At 46.1% G+C, this 18,730-nt stretch overlaps 1 protein-coding gene across 1 annotated transcript in view; it reads left to right on the top strand.

Annotated features, from left to right (window-relative positions):
• The window catches only part of LOC120057965 (NLR family CARD domain-containing protein 3-like), a 12,040-nt gene extending 1,425 nt beyond the window's left edge, over window positions 1-10,615 (top strand). The window contains 5 exon segments of the mRNA XM_039006451.1: window positions 100-1,891; window positions 2,024-2,197; window positions 3,309-3,461; window positions 5,297-5,343; window positions 9,514-10,615. Of these exon segments, the coding sequence (XP_038862379.1) occupies window positions 100-1,891; window positions 2,024-2,197; window positions 3,309-3,461; window positions 5,297-5,343; window positions 9,514-10,013 (2,666 nt within the window). The 3' untranslated portion in view covers window positions 10,014-10,615.
• Window positions 10,616-18,730: the final 8,115 nt, after the last annotated feature.

The raw sequence follows: 18,730 nt of genomic DNA, 5'->3' as shown, positions 1-18,730 counted from the left end.
TGTTTTTTAAATCAATTAAATATGAATGAATGTAAAAAGGATTACCGGGAGCGATCAGCCTCTGATCATCATTCCTCTGCATTGTTTTTTTTTTTTTAGGTACACCTGCCATGAAGAGCCAACGTAAGCTAAAATCTCATCTGAAAAATAAGTTTGAATGTGTATTGGAGGGAATAGCTAAACAAGGAAACTCCAGACTTCTCAGTAAGATCTATACAGAGCTCTATATCACAGAGGGTAGAAGTGGAGGAGTCAATAATGAAAATGAGATGACACAGATTGAGGCAGCATCCAGGAGACCAGCAACACATGAGACACCAATAAAATGCAATGACATCTTTCAGCCCTTACCCGGACAAGACAAATCTATCAGAACTGTGCTGACAACGGGAGTTGCTGGCATTGGAAAAACAGTCTCTGTGCAGAAGTTCATTCTGGACTGGGCTGAAGGGAAAGCAAATCAGGAGCTTCAGTTCATATTTCCACTTTCTTTTCGGGAGATGAATTTGATGAAGGAGTGAAACCACAGCTTGATGGAACTTCTTCATCGCTTTGTTATGGAAACCAAAGAATCAGGAATCTCTAACTATGACAAGTACAACGTTCTATTTGTCCTTGATGGTCTGGATGAGTGTCGACTTCCTCTAGACTTCAAGAACAACAAGATCTGTTTTGATGTCACAGAGTCTACCTCAGTGGGCGTGCTGCTGACAAATCTCATCAAGGGGAATCTGTTTCCCTCTGCTTTCCTCTGGATAACCTCCCGACCTGCAGCAGCCAATCAGATCCCTCCGGGGTGTGTTGACCAGGTGACAGAGGTACGAGGGTTCAATGATCCACAGAAGGAGGAGTACTTCAGGAAGAGAATCACTGATGAGAATTTGGTCAGCAGAATCATTTCACATATCAAGATATCAAGGAGCATCCACATTATGTGCCACATACCCGTCTTCTGTTGGATTTCTGCTACAGTTTTTGAGAACATAATGAAGACAGAAAAAAGAGTGATGCCCAAGACTCTGACTGAGATGTACATGTACTTCCTCATATTTCAGTCCAAACAGACAATGGTAAAGTTTGAAGGGAAAGAGCAGATTGATCAACACTGGGATAAAGAGAGCATTATGTCCCTGGGAAAACTGGCTTTCCAACAGTTGGAGAAAGGCAATCTGATTTTCTATGAGGAAGACCTGAAAGAATGTGGTATTGATGTCAAAGAGGCATCAGTGTACTCAGGACTGTGCACACAGATCTTCAGAGAGGAGTGTGGGCTGTACCAGGAGAAGGTATACTGCTTTGTTCATCTGAGCATTCAGGAGTTCATGGCTGCTGTGTATGTGTTCCTCTCAGTCATCAACAACAACGTGAATCTAATGGCCAAACCGCAATCAACCTCTGCCAAGCTGCGGACACTGTCTATTGACAACCGTCTAATCGACCTGGCAAGGAGTGCAGTGGATAAGGCTTTAGAGAGTGAGAGTGGACACCTGGACCTGTTCCTCCGCTTCCTTCTGGGCCTCTCACTGAAGTCCAATCAGACTCTCCTACGAGGCCTACTAACACAGACAAGTAGCAACTCACAGACCAATGAAATGATTGTCAAGTACATCAAGGCAAAGATGAGGGACAAGCCCACCTCAGAGAGATGCATCAATCTGTTCCACTGTCTGAATGAGTTGAATGACCATTCTTTAGTGGAGGAGATCCAAAGCTACCTGAGATCAGGAAGTCTCTCAGAAGCCAGCCTCTCATCTGCTCATTGGTCAGCTCTGGTCTTTGTGTTGCTGACTTCAGAAGAGAAGCTGGATGTGTTTGACCTGAAGAAATACTCCAGATCAGAGGAAGGTCTTGTTAGGCTGCTGCCAGTGGTCAAAGCCTCCAGAACAGTTCTGTAAGTACATGGATATTAAAAACGTAAACATCTGAAATAATATTTGTATTTACAAACATAATTACTGTTTTTATTCAAATAACATGGCACACATACAATTGTGAACATTTCCTATTTCTATTTTCCATTTAGGCTGAATGGATGTAACCTCACAGAGAGCTGCTGTGCTTCTCTGGCCTCGGCTCTCAGCTCAAACTCCTCCCAACTGAGAGAGCTGGACCTGAGTAACAATGACTTGCAGGATTCAGGAGTGAAGCTGCTGTCTGCTGGACTGGAGAGTCCACACTGTCAACTGGAGACACTGAGGTCAACATGTACTTATTATAGTTGCACGTGTTTATATCCTGTATGCTGATACACACTAAACACAAACGCTTCTGTGCCCCCCCAAAAAAGGTTATTTGGCTTGTTGCCATAGTGATCCCTTTTTGGTTCTTTATAGAACCTTTTATGAATGTTCTATAAAGAACCATGCTAATAAGGTTCTAATTGGAACCTATATGGTGCTATAAGGAACCCTTTCCTAATCACCCAAAAAAGGGTTCCCCTTTCTATGGTTCTTTATCAAACCTTTATGGAGAATGGTTCTATAGAGATAGATCCTATTGAAGAACCATACATATTTTTTTTATTCTGGCTATCCATATTATATACATTAAAAAAAAAAGTTGAATCAGGTTTGTTAGTTCTGTAACAGCAGGGAGTCCCTGAGGAGATCATTATGAACCACTGAGTTACTCAACCGTTCTCAATTGACAGAAGGACATACAGTGTATGACGCTATCCCAAGACACGGTCACAGGCCATAGTCATGTGATGGCCTAACACAACATATTAGATATACTGGGAAACACTCGAACTCACAGCTGCACACAAAGAGCTGTGTTTGCAAACCACGCCCCAAAATATTAGAATGTGCCACCACCCCTACATTTTAATTATCACTCAAAGAGGAAAGGACCCTTTTGTGAACCGCAAAGAACGATTAAAAGGTCTCACATGGAACCATCACATTTCCCAAAGAACCATTAAAGGTCTCAAAGAGTTCTGTGAGTCATTATGGTTCCACATAGAACCCCCACACTTCCCAAAGAACCCTATTTTCTTAGTGTGTACCAGCCTAATATATTTGGCCATGAGAACTGAGTATTCACTGCACTGTATATTGGTAAAAAAAAAAAAAGACTGCTTCCTTGTCATGTTCGTTATAGGAAGAGATGTATTAACTCAAATCAATGTACAATAAACCACTCATTCTCTTTTGTAAAAAAAAAAAAAAATTCATTGCAGTTGTTTATCTGGCAAAAAGAATGAAAAGAGAGCTGCCCACTTTAGATTTTATCATTCCGTATATAAAATAATTTTGGTGTGTAATGTGGAAATTCTACGTGTAGAAATGATGATCAACTCTCTGCAGGCTGTCAGGCTGCCTGGTCACAAAGGAAGGCTGTGCTTCTCTGGCCTCAGCTCTGAAGTCAAACCCCTCCCATCTAAGAGAGCTGGACCTAAGCTACAATCACCCAGAAGACTCAGCTCTGAAGCTGTTCTCTGCAGGACTGGAGAAACTAAAGTATTTTGAGTGTTTGTATCTATCAGTATTGTCTGCATGCATGTGAGCGTGTTCCTGCGTGTCTGTATGCAAATGAGTGTGTTCCTGCATGTCTGCATGCATGTGAGTGCATTCTTGCACGTCTGTGTGCAAATGAGTGAGTTCCTGCGTGTCTGTATGGATATTAGTGTGTTTCTGCCTGTCTGTATGCATATGAGTGAGTTCCTGCGTGTCTGTATGGATATTAGTGTGTTTCTGCCTGTCTGTATGCATATGAGTGAGTTCCTGCGTGTCTGTATGGATATTAGTGTGTTTCTGCCTGTCTGTATGCATATGAGTGAGTTCCTGCGTGTCTGTATGGATATTAGTGTGTTTCTGCCTGTCTGTATGCATATTGTGAGTTCCTGCGTGTCTGTATGGATATTAGTGTGTTTCTGCCTGTCTGTATGCATATGAGTGTATTCCTGTGTGTCTGCATGTATTTATATGAGTGTGTTCCTGCGTGTCTGTATGCATATCAAATCAAATCAGATTTTATTGGTCACATACACATGGTTAGCAGATGTTAATGCGAGTGTAGCGAAATTCTTGTGCTTCTAGTTCCGACAGTGCAGTAATATCTAACATGTAATCTAACAATTCCACAACAACTACCTAATACACACAAATCTAAAGGGGTGAATGAGAATATGTACATATAAATATATGGATGAGCAATGACCGAGCAGCATAGGCAAGATGCAGTAGATGGTATAAAATACAGTATATACATGTGATATGAGTAATGTAAGATATGTAAACATTATTAAAGTGGCATTATTTAAAGTGCCATTGTTTAAAGTGGCTAGAGATCTATTTGTTAAAGTGGCCAGTGATTGGGTCTCAATGTAGGCAGCAGCCTCTCTGAGTTAGTGATTGCTGTTTAACAGTCTGATGGCCTTGAGATAGAAGCTGTTTTTCAGTCTCTCGGTCCCTGCTTTGATGCACCTGTACTGACCTCGCCTTCTGGATGATAGCGGTGTGAACAGGCAGTGGCTCGGGTGGTTGTTGTCCTGTTACTGTCTATGTTGGTGGACCATTTCAGTTTGCCTGTGATGTGTGCCTGCGTGTCTGCATGCATGTGAGTGTGTGCCTGCATGCATGTGAGTGCGTGTCTGCATGCATGTGAGTGTGTGCGTGCCTGCGTGCATGTGAGTGCGTGCCTGCGTGCATGTGAGTGCGTGCCTGCATGTCTGGAGGCTTGAGAGAAAGATTTTGAATGAAAAGATAGGACATCTGTACATCTGTTTGTCTTACAGTATATATGGCTAATTAAGCAGGCCATATGTAGCGCAGCACTTGCAGACTAGCACAGGAAAGCAGCGCCACAGATCAAAGGAGGAACTAGTGATCCAACCTGAGTTAGTAGGCAGCCTATCAGATCAAAGGAAGAACTAGTGATCAAACCTGAGTTAGTAAGCAGCCTATCAGATGGAAGGAGGAACTAGTGATCAAACCTGAGTTAGTAAGCAGCCTATCAGATGGAAGGAGACACTAGTGATCAAACCTGAGTTAGTAGGCAGCCTATCAGATGGAAGGAGACACTAGTGATCAAACCTGAGTTTGTAGGCAGCCTATCAGATGTAGAGTGGACGCGGCTCGCCTTGTTCCTCCCGACAGTTAAACAAACAGTGAGATTTTTCAATTTTTTTTCATGAAAGTAACTCAAAGTAATATAACATGTTACTTTCCAGTAATATTGTCTGTAATATTGTTAGATGTAACGAGTAACTAATCCCAACACTTCATGTGTGTAAGTCTGATATATATGAATCATTATTAATCCTTTTTTTTTTTTTTTTTAATTTTTTTTACAGTTTGGACAATGGTGAAGCACGCTGGTTACAACCAGGGCTTAAAAAATGTAAGTGATGAATGCTTAAGGTAAAAATGTATTGAGCTGAAACAGGGCTGTGGAGGCTCTGATGCAAAGTTCTGATTCAAGTTCCATATAGTGACCTGCGTTTCTTCCTAGACTCTAGGGCAGGGCTAGGCAACCCTGTTCCGAGGCTGGGTTTCTTCCTAGACTCTAGGGCAGGGCTAGGCAACCCTGTTCCAAGGCTGGGTTTCTTCCTAGACTCTAGGGCAGGGCTAGGCAACCCTGTTCCGAGGCTGGGTTTCTTCCTAGACTCTAGGGCAGGGCTAGGCAACCCTGTTCCTAGGCTGGGTTTCTTCCTAGACTCTAGGGCAGGGCTAGGCAACCCTGTTCCTAGGCTGCGTTTCTTCCTAGACTCTAGGGCAGGGCTAGGCAACCCTGTTCCTAGGCTGCGTTTCTTCCTAGACTCTAGGGCAGGGCTAGGCAACCCTGTTCCGAGGCTGCGTTTCTTCCTAGACTCTAGGGCAGGACTAGGCAACCCTGTTCCGAGGCTGCGTTTCTTCCTAGACTCTAGGGTAGGGCTAGGCAACCCTGTTCCGAGGCTGGGTTTCTTCCTAGACTCTAGGGCAGGGCTAGGCAACCCTGTTCCTAGGCTGCGTTTCTTCCTAGACTCTAGGGCAGGGCTAGGCAACCCTGTTCCGAGGCTGGGTTTCTTCCTAGACTCTAGGGCAGGGCTAGGCAACCCTGTTCCGAGGCTGGGTTTCTTCCTAGACTCTAGGGCAGGGCTAGGCAACCCTGTTCCTAGGCTGGGTTTCTTCCTAGACTCTAGGGCAGGGCTAGGCAACCCTGTTCCTAGGCTGCGTTTCTTCCTAGACTCTAGGGCAGGGCTAGGCAACCCTGTTCCGAGGCTGGGTTTCTTCCTAGACTCTAGGGCAGGGCTAGGCAACCCTGTTCCGAGGCTGGGTTTCTTCCTAGACTCTAGGGCAGGGCTAGGCAACCCTGTTCCTAGGCTGGGTTTCTTCCTAGACTCTAGGGCAGGGCTAGGCAACCCTGTTCCTAGGCTGCGTTTCTTCCTAGACTCTAGGGCAGGGCTAGGCAACCCTGTTCCGAGGCTGGGTTTCTTCCTAGACTCTAGGGCAGGGCTAGGCAACCCTGTTCCTAGGCTGTGTTTCTTCCTAGACTCTAGGGCAGGGCTAGGCAACCCTGTTCCTAGGCTGCGTTTCTTCCTAGACTCTAGGGCAGGGCTAGGCAACCCTGTTCCGAGGCTGGGTTTCTTCCTAGACTCTAGGGCAGGGCTAGGCAACCCTGTTCCTAGGCTGCGTTTCTTCCTAGACTCTAGGGCAGGGCTAGGCAACCCTGTTCCTAGACTGCGTTTCTTCCTAGACTCTAGGGCAGGGCTAGGCAACCCTGTTCCGAGGCTGGGTTTCTTCCTAGACTCTAGGGCAGGGCTAGGCAACCCTGTTCCGAGGCTGGGTTTCTTCCTAGACTCTAGGGCAGGGCTAGTCAACCCTGTTCCTAGGCTGCGTTTCTTCGTAGACTCTAGGGCAGGGCTAGGCAACCCTGTTCCTAGGCTGGGTTTCTTCCTAGACTCTAGGGCAGGGCTAGGCAACCCTGTTCCTAGGCTGCGTTTCTTCCTAGACTCTAGGGCAGGGCTAGGCAACCCTGTTCCTAGGCTGGGTTTCTTCCTAGACTCTAGGGCAGGGCTAGGCAACCCTGTTCCTAGGCTGCGTTTCTTCCTAGACTCTAGGGCAGGGCTAGGCAACCCTGTTCCGAGGCTGGGTTTCTTCCTAGACTCTAGGGCAGGGCTAGTCAACCCTGTTCCTAGGCTGCGTTTCTTCGTAGACTCTAGGGCAGGGCTAGGCAACCCTGTTCCGAGGCTGCGTTTCTTCCTAGACTCTAGGGCAAGGCAACCCTGTTCCGAGGCTGGGTTTCTTCGTAGACTCTAGGGCAGGGCTAGGCAACCCTGTTCCAAGGCTGCGTTTCTTCCTAGACTCTAGGGCAGGGCTAGGCAACCCTGTTCCTAGGCTGGGTTTCTTCCTAGACTCTAGGGCAGGGCTAGGCAACCCTGTTCCTAGGCTGCGTTTCTTCGTAGACTCTAGGGCAGGGCTAGGCAACCCTGTTCCTAGGCTGCGTTTCTTCCTAGACTCTAGGGCAGGGCTAGGCAACCCTGTTCCGAGGCTGGGTTTCTTCCTAGACTCTAGGGCAGGGCTAGGCAACCCTGTTCCGAGGCTGGGTTTCTTCCTAGACTCTAGGGCAGGGCTAGGCAACCCTGTTCCGAGGCTGGGTTTCTTCCTAGACTCTAGGGCAGGGTTAGGCAGCCCTGTTCCGAGGCTGGGTTTCTTCCTAGACTCTAGGGCAGGGCTAGGCAACCCTGTTCCTAGGCTGCGTTTCAAACTCATTAAAGACACACCCTCGTCCACTTACCCTCGCCTTAAACCCTTGGGGGAATCCCCGCGGCCATATTTGTCATCGTTCCAAATGATTAGCCAAGCAAGAGAAGTTTGCAACGTAAGTCCCTCTGCCTTCCTTTTTAATGGAGTTTGCGAGTGCACAATTCTGTTCACTTCAGGGCCTGAAACACACCATAATTCAATTCGCGGTGATTGTACATCCGCTAAGAAAAGTTCACCAAAACTTAAAACCTCAACGTCAATAGGGAGTCAACATACAAGTGTAAGTAAAAACAAATAAACGTTAGTTAGCTAATTAATTTGCAAGCTATCATACAGTAGGCGTATATTAATAATTATACAGTCAATATAAGTAGACATGCAATTATAATTGACTGTAGGGTATATAAAGCACCCACAAGCTACCGGTGGCAGAAAAAACAATAATCGCTGGATGAACAAGTGATGAATTTCCGGGCAAGGGCGGTTCCATTTAAAATTAATTCCTTCCTTCCTTCCTCGCTCCTTGCCCTGCAAGTGTACACTCGTCAGACGTCATGATGCGTCATCAAAAGTGTCCACTTCATTTGAGGGCTGAGGGGAGAGGGTGTGTCTGTTAAGTGTTTGGAATTCAGCCCTGGAGTGACGCAAGTTTGCAGGATTTTGTTCCTACTAGGCACCACACCGGTACCTGTACAGAGTAAATGTGGAGGCTATATACAGATGGTACCGGTACCGAGTCAATGTGGAGGCTATATACAGGGGGTACAGGTACCGAGTCAATGTGGAGGCTATATACAGGTGGTACTGGTACCGAGTCAATGTGGAGGCTATATACAGGGGGTACAGGTACCGAGTCAATGTGGAGGCTATATACAGAGGTTACTGGTACCAAGTCAATGTGGAGGCTATATACAGGGGGTACAGGTACCGAGTCAATGTGGAGGCTATATACAGAGGTTACTGGTACCAAGTCAATGTGGAGGCTATATACAGGGGGTACTGGTACGAGTCAATGTGGAGGCTATATACAGGGTGTTACGGTACCGAGTCAATGTCGAGGCTATATACAGGGTGTAACAGGGCTATATACAGGGGTAGAAGCTGTTGCGGAGCCTCTTGGTGCTAGACTTGGCGCTCCGGTACCACTTGCCATGCAGTAGCAGAGAGAACAGTCTATGACTAGGGTGACTGGAGTCTTTGACAATTTTTTGGGGCCTTTCTCTGACACTGCCTGGTCCAGGTCTGTTAAATCAAAAACATGAAGTGCCTATGGCACTCCAGGACCAGGGTTACCTACCCCTGTTCTAGTGACCCAGGGCCAGCGCCAGAACAAATCAGTTGGACGGGCCTCTGATTTCCATTGGCCTGGCACGTTATTTTCACGGTACCTCCTATGTGTGCACGCACTTGCGCGTTCACAATTTTTTTAATAGTAAAAGACCATAGGCAACTGGTGAGTTTCAAGGTTGGGGATTCTAAGTGACCATTCTTTAATTCTCAATTTCAGCCAAAGAACAAAGAAGTGTTAAATACAGAGTTTGGTCTACAGTTAGACATCAACCAAATAAAAATAAATACAAAAAGTAACACAATAACATAACAATAACAAGGCTATATACAGGAGTGTACCGGTACCGAGTCAGTGTGTGGGGGTACAGGTTAGTTGAGGTAATTTGTACATGTAGGTAGGGGTGAAGTGACTATGCATAGATAAACAACCAATATTGTTTATGGTGTGATATGAAGCTGGAGACCAGTGAATTATGTTAGTTGACTAGATTGGACAATTATAACTTATAATATGTTTTGTTGGTTTCACCCTCAGATGCCTGTGAACTCACACTGGATCCAAACACAGCAGGCAGACAGCTCATTCTGTCTGAGGACAACAGAAAAGTGACATCGGTGGAGAGATTTAAGGACCGGCCACAGGTGCTGTGTAGAGAGGGTCTGACTGGGCGTTGTTACTGGGAGGTAGAGTGGAGTGGGGAAAAAACTCGTTTGGCAGTGACATATAAAAGAAAAAGCTGTTTTGTTTCCAATCTACTTGGAAGCAATGACATATCTTGGGGTCTGGGATGCTATAGTGATGGTTACACTGCCTGGCACAATGGTAATCACACTACCATACTGGCCCCTTACTCCAATAGAGTTGGAGTGTATCTGGACTATCAGGCTGGTTCTCTTACCTTCTATAGCATCTCCTCTGACACACTGACCCACCTGCACACATTCCACACTACATTCAAAGAGCCCCTCTATCCAGGGTTTTTGGTTGAGGAGTCAGTGTCCCTTTGCCGAGTGATTTTTAGCTCGAGCTGCTAGACCTTATTGTTAGAAGCCTGGTCTCTAAAATCGACTTTCTTAGCAACTGGACCTTCCAGGTAAATCTGGCTATTCAAATCCATCTTCCTTCTTCTTTGGTACAAAATACAGTTTCCCATCAATAGAAGAAAATGTTATGTAGCATATTATGTATTCAAGTAGGCCTACAGATATTATACAATTAAAAATAATTAAACATGAAGAAGGAAGTTAAGCGATGTTGCCATAGACCTAATGTATTGACCTTCAGGTTATTGGTTAGGTTAGATAATAGTAGCCTATAGACAGGCCTGCGAATATTGAAACAGCTCAGACAGAGTCTAATGGTTTAATACTAGGTAGGTCTATCGATTGAGCATACATGAAAGTGATGTCAATATATAGCCTAATAATCTAGCTATTATATAATTCAGTTATTTTGCTTAGCTTGTTTTTAACATTGCAAACTTTTTAAGCTATTTATATTCAACTATGAAGTTTTTGGTGGTCACAGAGAGACCATGTTTAGCGTAGATTTTCTGTGTGTAAAGTGAAGCGAGAGGGCAAACGGTGATCTAACGACGAATTTAGCTGTTCTACGAGTTGTCTGAGGCAGGCGTTAGATTACGAGCAATTTCAAGTGCAATGTTAATAAAGACGGTTTTGGGAAACGCTCGGTAATGTAAATATGGTTTTACGAACGTTCTAACGATGAATTTAGCCTTAAGATGCTTTTGGGAAACCGGGCCCTAATTGAAAAAACGTGTATGTTTCTACGGTATATTACTATATACACTTATGTTCCTAGTCAGTTTGAATGCCTATCCCTAAACCCAATTTACGGGGGTAGGGGTATACCGCCACCCTCTGGTCACTCCAGGGAATTTCAGGGTATTGGTAAATTACCTGAGCCTCGTTTCCCACTTGCGATGTAGCCTAACTTAAAACAATACGATGATCGTACGCTACCAGCTTTCACTAAGTGTATCGTTAGACAACCTGGTCTCAGTGTATTTCGTATTATTCTGTAGATCAATTCAATACACTCCATTTAGTATTATTTTTTATTTAACCTTTATCTAACTAGGCAAGTCAGTTAAGAGCAAATGCTTACTTACAATGATAGCCTACCCCAGCTAAACCCTAACCTGGATGACGCTGGGCCCTATGGGACTCCCAATCACAGCCTGTTGTGATACTGCCTGGAATCAAACCAGGGTCTGTAGTGACACCTCTAGCACCGAGATGCAGTGCCTTAGACTGCTGCGCCACTCGGGAGCCCAAAATGATATGTTATGTTTTGTATGGTATGTATTAGTCCTAACTTGTGGATTTCCATCATCCATGTCGTATGATATGTTATGATTTTGTAAAACGTATGATATGTTACGAATTTGTGCAACATATATGTTACGAATTTGTCAAATGTATGATATGCTACGAATTTGTAAAATGTATGATATGTTACAAATTGGTAAAACGTTTTTATTTTTTTATTTCCTGTGTTACGTCTAGTCTATGAGACCAGGCTGCGTTAGACTGTAGATATTGATAGGATCGAAAAGAAAAGCAGCGCTGCTCAAGGATCAGCTTTCTCCATTAAAATCTTACCTTAACATTACAAATTATACAACAATACTGACCACAGATAAGTTCCTAGTGAGATATTACCTATGGCTGCAAATATTGAAGGTGCTTATTATGCTTACCCAATAATAGAGCTAATACATCACAGATTGGGCACATGTTGTCACACATCATGAAACATATTGCGGCAAAAATGACAGACAGTCGCCTAGTGTTAAAAATATAACTCGATATGATTTCAAGGCTCAATTATCCTATTATTATTACATTTTAATGCAGTCATCTCGGTTTTAATTTGAAGCATTGTGTTATCTTTCACTTGTTTGCAGTGGCAACGCGTCATTCACCTGTTTAGCTTTAAAAAATAAAAACGTTTGTTGTTGTTGCCTGTTTTGCATGTTATTTTGGCATTAATGCGTGTCACATATCCGTTTGCAAACAATGTAAAATAAATAAAATAATTGAGTTAATGAAGACGCATACAAACATGTCTCTTTTTTGCTTTCTTGAGTACGGCAGCTCCAAAATGCAGGTGTTTCAGCCTAGCTCAGTGCTTTCTGTGGTGGTGGGGCAGTTAGTGGAAAAAACGGAGCGTAAGGGTTGGTAATGTTCTCTAGTTGAGCCGTGATTGGCTCAGTATTCTGTCACTCATGGGGACACTACGTCACCGCAAAATCTACGGGTAGGGCTCGAAAATTCAAGCCCCTTGGGTGCTGCCATAGAGTTACATTAGAAGTGCCCATCCAAGACGGCTCAAGGTCATTGGACACAGATCGTCGTCAAATCACGTTATATCTACAGTAGCTTTGATTGGACTGATGTCAACATCATACTTTCAAAATCTTAGCTAGCAGTCATCATCATGAATCAAGTCGACAATCTACTGGCAAATACTTTTCAAGCCTTGTCATATGAAGATAAATTATGAAGAGAATTTATAGATAAAACTTATCGGTGCTCATCGGCCATTGGACATAAACATTACACGACAAGTTAGAAATCGACTATGAGTGGTTTGGAAGGAATCAGTGGCTAAATGCAAGCCTTGCAAAGCAATCAGTAGCCTGCTATTCAGTGGAGTGGGTTTGTGGTCTAAGTCTGGGTTTAACGGTCTCTTTTCCAAGTTTAAAAGGATAAACATTCAACATTTCCCATGCTGTCAATCCAGCATGACTTCTGGAACGTCTGGAAACTCGGAACTGGGAAATCTCAGACTTCAGTGAGTTCAAGACAACAGGGAACTCTGGGAAAAAAACGGTCATCCAACTCGGAATTCCAAGACAGGAACTCTGGCCTCCTTCTAGAGCTCCAACCTGAAGATCACTGACGTCATGATTCAACCTTGTTTTTTTCCCCCAACTTCCCAGTTGTCTTGAAAGCAACATCAATCCAGAGAATGCCTGATTTTGATGAAAAAAATGTATGACAAAATTTGCCCACGAAGGACTGCCCGTACAACCTGTTGAAGTGAGGACAGCACAACAAGGTGCGTCCAAAAATGTCTTGTATCCTGCTGGATAAATGATGTAATATGGCAGGGAGATATGTATACTGTTGCTAAGAAAGTAATACTAAGTGTATGTTGTGTAGTAAGCTGTTAGTAGCCCATGTGCTTCACCCTAATAATTTGGTCCATTTCCCCCTCATAATTTAGCCCACTGTTCTGACTTGGTGGTGCACATGTAGCCTATAGCCTGTTTTAGAGAAATGTAATCATCTGATATTGTAAGAGCTTTCATTGTCAACTTATTTACCCCCTTTTTTATCCTACAGTTCTGACTTAGTGTACTGGAAGAATACTGTAAGAACGGCCCATGTTTTGAATTCTGTCGCTGTACATTTCAAAAGTCCTGAACAAATAGTTATTGACTACGTCCGTCCTAGCTCGCTCATTAATGTCTTGAACCGAAATTACGGTTTGCCTCTTATCCTCTCATTGTCCCCTTATGCCATAGTTTGTACATCTCAATTGTCAGTAGAAACCACATTTGTTTAAGCAAGTCAGCCATATCAGCTATGTTTTTTTTATCAGCTGAGGCATTAGGCTGCCAGACAAGACTCCGCTGATAGCCAGGTGTAGCAGTGGTAAGATGTTGGGACTGCTGTTGTAGGCCCGAACAGTTTGTGTGCACCGTTTGTCACTGTTATAGTATAATTAATGTATTGTTTAGTGTTGTGTAATGGCTTTGCTGGCATGCATCTAAAAAAAAATAGCTTGCCCCACCAAGATTTACACAGTGGTGTAAAGTCCTTAAGCAAAAATACTTCAAAGTACTACTTAAGTCGTTTTTTTGGGGTATCTGTACTTTGCTTTACTATTTATATTTTTGCTAACTTTTGCTTTTACTTCACTACATTCCTAAAGAAAATGTTCTTTTTACTCCATACATTTTCCCTGACACCTAAATGTACTCGTTACATTTTGACAGGAAAATTGTCAAATTTACACACTTATCAAGAGAACATCCCTGGTCATCTCTACTGCCTCTGATCTGGTGGACTCACTAAACACAAATGCTTCATTTGTAAATTATGTCTGAGTGTTGGAGTGTGCCCTTGGCTATCCGTCAATAATTTTAAAAAACAAGAGAATTATGCCGTCTAGTTTGCTTAATGTAAGGAATTTGAAATGGTTTATTACTTTTTACTTTTACTTTTGATACTTAAGTACATTTTAGGAATTCCATTGACTTTTGATACTTAAGTATATTTAAAACCAAATAATTTTAGACTTTTACTCAAGTAGTATTTTACTGGGTAACTTTCACTTTTACTTGAGTGATTTTCTCTTAAGGTTTCTTTACTTTTACTCAGGTATGACAATTGATTACTTTTTCCACCACTGGATTTACATGCTAAAATCTCCACTACTTGTTTGTAATAATTGCAAATGTTTTATCAACTTTGTATGTGTAGTCAACATAACATTCTGAAGTTATCGGTGGTCACAGTCAGACAGAACAGGCATAAACATCTTGATTCTATGTTTAGCGGAGCTCTTCTGTGGAAAAAGTGACGTGGAATGGAAAGAAAAAAGTATCCAAGATGCACTTCAGCTGCTCTATGAGGTAGTCTGGATCACTTGTAGATGTGGAAAGGTTTTTAACGAGACAAAAAAAAAAGGCTCTGGGAAACAGCTTGGCTACTAAAGATTCATCATAAGATGGTTCCAATGATGATCTTAATTAACGCTACTAAGGCTCTGAGAAAGGAGGCCCTGTTTACATGTATTTTTATCATTGTATTTCTCATGCCTCTGATTGTTATAATTGTGCCACTAATTCCTTATAATGTATGTTGCAGAAGAAAAGTCTGTCTCAATTTGTAACGGCAGTCTACTTCGTCCTCAGACGAGGAGAGGCGAGAAGGATCAGAGGACCAATGTGTAGCGTGGTAATTTGACATAATGAATTTAATCAGACAAAACAAAAACACTATACAAACTGACAAAACACACTAACCGTCACAGTCCCGTGTAGCACCAACACTGACACAGGAACAATCACCCACAAACAAACAGTGAGAACAACCTACCTTAATATGGTTCTCAATCAGAGGAAACGTCAAACACCTGCCTCTAATTGAGAACCATATCAGGCAACCATTAACCCAACATAGAAAACACATAACATAGACTACCCACCCCAACTCACGCCCTGACCAACTAAACACATACAAAACAACAGAAAACAGGTCAGGAACGTGACAGAACCCCCCCCTCAAGGTGCGAACTCCGGGCGCACCCCTAAAACTCAAGGGGAGGGTCTGGGTGGGCATCTGTCCGCGGTGGCGGCTCCGGCGGTGGACGAGGACACCACTCCACCACTGTCTTTGTCCCCCTATTTAGCGTCCCTTGAGTGGCGACCCTCGCCCCCGACCATGGTCCAGGAACCTTCACCAAGGCCCCTCCTAAATAGAGGAGACAACTCAGGACAGAGAGGTAGCTCAGGACAAAGAGGTAGCTCAGGACAGAGAGGTAGCTCAGGACAGAGAGGTCGGTCCGGACAGAGAGGTCGCTCCGGACAGAGAGGTCGCTCCGGACAGAGAGGTAGCTTAGGACAGAGGGACAACTCTGGACTACTGGCAGCTCCGGACTGAGTGGCAGCTCCGGACTGTAGGGCAGCTCCGGACTGTAGGGCAGCTCCGGACTGTAGGGCAGCTCCGGACTGTAGGGCAGCTCCGGACTGTAGGGCAGCTCATGACTGGAGGGCAGCTCATGACTGGAGGGCAGCTCATGACTGGAGGGCAGCTCATGACTGGAGGGCAGCTCATGACTGTAGGACAGCTCCTGACTGTAGGACAGCTCCTGACTGTAGGACAGCTCCTGACTGTAGGACAGCTCCTGACTGGCTAGCTGTTCTGGCAGCTCTTGACTGGCTGGCGGCTCTGGCGGCTCCTGACTGGCTGGCGGCTCTGGCGGCTCCTGACTGGCTGGCGGCTCTGGCGGCTCCTGACTGGCTGGCGGCTCTGGCGGCTCCTGACTGGCTGGCGGCTCTGGCGGCTCCTGACTGGCTGGCGGCTCCTGACTGGCTGGCGGCTCCTGACTGGCTGGCGGCTCTGGCGGCTCCTGACTGGCTGGCGGCTCTGGCGGCTCCTGACTGGCTGGCGGCTCTGGCGGCTCCTGACTGGCTGGCGGCTCTGGCGGCTCCTGACTGGCTGGCGGCTCTGGCGGCTCCTGACTGGCTGGCGGCTCTGGCGGCTCCTGACTGACGGACGGCTCTAGCGGCTCCTGACTGACGGACGGCTCTAATGGCTCGGGACAGACGGGCGGCTCTAATGGCTCGTGGCAGACGGATGGCTCAGACGGCGCTGGGCAGACGGATGGCTCAGACGGCGCTGGGCAGACGGATGGCTCAGACGGCGCTGGGCAGACGGATGGCTCAGACGGCGCTGGGCAGACGGATGGCTCAGACGGCGCTGGACAGACGGATGGCTCAGACGGCGCTGGGCAGACGGATGGCTCAGACGGCGCTGGGCAGACGGATGGCTCAGACGGCGCTGGGCAGACGGATGGCTCAGACGGCGCTGGGCAGACGGATGGCTCAGACGGCGCTGGGCAGACGGATGGCTCAGACGGCGCTGGGCAGACGGATGGCTCAGACGGCGCTGGGCAGACGGATGGCTCAGACGGCGCTGGGCAGACTGATGGCTCAGACGGCGCTGGGCAGACAGATGGCTCAGACGGCGCTGGGCAGACAGATGGCTCAGACGGCGCTGGGCAGACAGATGGCTCAGACGGCGCTGGGCAGACAGATGGCTCAGACGGCGTTGGGCAGACGAGCAGTGCAGGCGGCGTTGGGCAGACGGCCGACTCTGACCTGCTGAGGCGCACAGTAGGCCTGGTGCGTGGTGCCGGAACTGGTGGTACCGGACTGGAGACACGCACCTCAAGGCTAGTGCAGGGAGCAGGAACAGGGCACACTGGACTCTCGATGCGCACTATAGGCCTGGTGCGTGGTACCGGAACTGGTGGTACCGGGCTGAGGGCACACACCTCAGGGCGAGTGCGGGGAGAAGGAACAGTGCGTACAGGGCTCTGGAGACGCACAGGAAGCCTGGTGCGTGGTGTAGGCACTGGTGGTTCTGGGCTGGGGCCACGCACCATAAGGCGAGTGCGGGGTGCTGGAACTGGAGGTACTGGGCTGGGGCGGGAAGGTGGCGCCGGATATACCGGACCGTGCAGGCGTACTGGCTCCCTTGAGCACTGAGCCTGCCCAACCTTACCTGGTTGCATGCTCCCCGTAGCCCGTCCAGTGCGGGGAGGTGGAATAACCCGCACTGCCATGCGTAAGGCTGGTGCCATGTACACCGGCCCAAGGAGACGTACTGGAGGCCAGATATGTAGAGCCGGCTTCATGGCACTTGGCTCAATGCTCACTCTAGCCCGCCCAGTGCGGGGAGGTGGAATAACCCGCACCGGGCTATGCACCCGTACAGGAGACACCGTGCGCTCTTCCGCATAACACGGTGTCTGCCCGTACTCCCGCTCTCCACGGTAAGCATGGGAAGTGGGCGCAGGTTTCCTACCTGCCCTCGCCACACTACCCATTTTTTTGGGGGGGTTTCTTCACGGGCTTCCAGCCCCACTTCCGTGCTGCCTCCTCATACCACCGCTCCTGGGCTTTAGCTGCCTCCATCTCTTCCCGAGAGCGGCGATATTCTCCAACCTTAGCCCAGGGTCCTTCTCCGTTCAATATTTGCTCCCATGACCATTCCTCCTGGTACTGCTGCTGCTGTCGCTGCTGCCCGTTGCCACGCTGCTTGATCCTTGTTTGGTGGGTGATTCTGTAACGGCAGTCTACTTCGTCCTCCTCCTCAGACGAGGAGAGGTGAGAAGGATCAGAGGACCAATGTGCAGCGTGGTAATTTGACATAATGAATTTAATCAGACAAAACAAAAACACTATACAAAGTGACAAAACACACTAACCGTCACAGTCCCGTGTAGCACCAACACTGACACAGGAACAATCACCCACAAACAAACAGTGAGAACAACCTACCTTAATATGGTTCTCAATCAGAGGAAACGTCAAACACCTGCCTCTAATTGAGAACCATATCAGGCAACCATTAACCCAACATAGAAAACACATAACATAGACTACCCACCCCAACTCACGCCCTGACCAACTAAACACATACAAAACAACAGAAAACAGGTCAGGAACGTGACACAATTGGACTTCTCCGTTTAAAAAACAGTTCAATAAATAGTCTCTTTTATAGGAACACCTGATTCCACCTGAATCAAGCTTCTGTTCAAAAAGCTATGTGACATGAGATATGTTTCTATGGAAACATGATAATTAGGCCTGGGAATTGGCACGATTTCCTCACGATTCAATGTTATCACAATACTTAGGTCACAATTCAATGCATTTTGCGATTACATCCTGTATGTATCACGATTTGATACTGAGGTTTTATTGGGATTTGATGTTCCAAACATATTGCTCATGATATGTCTGCTGAAGAGAGACGAGAGAGCCATGAGAAAACGACTTATGATCAGTCATGGCAATAGAAGCGCGGAAAAAATGTCCGCTAATTATTAAAAAATAATACCAGAGTTTTGGTGCATGTACAGCGCTAGCTAACATTACTAAGAATCGATTTAAGAATCAATACCTGGGATCAGAGAATTGATT

The sequence above is a fragment of the Salvelinus namaycush genome, chromosome 2 (genome assembly GCF_016432855.1).
Source record: "Salvelinus namaycush isolate Seneca chromosome 2, SaNama_1.0, whole genome shotgun sequence".
NCBI lineage: Eukaryota > Metazoa > Chordata > Actinopteri > Salmoniformes > Salmonidae > Salvelinus > Salvelinus namaycush.
Note: the sequence above shows the minus strand (reverse complement) of the source record. Positions and strands in the feature narration are given on the sequence as shown.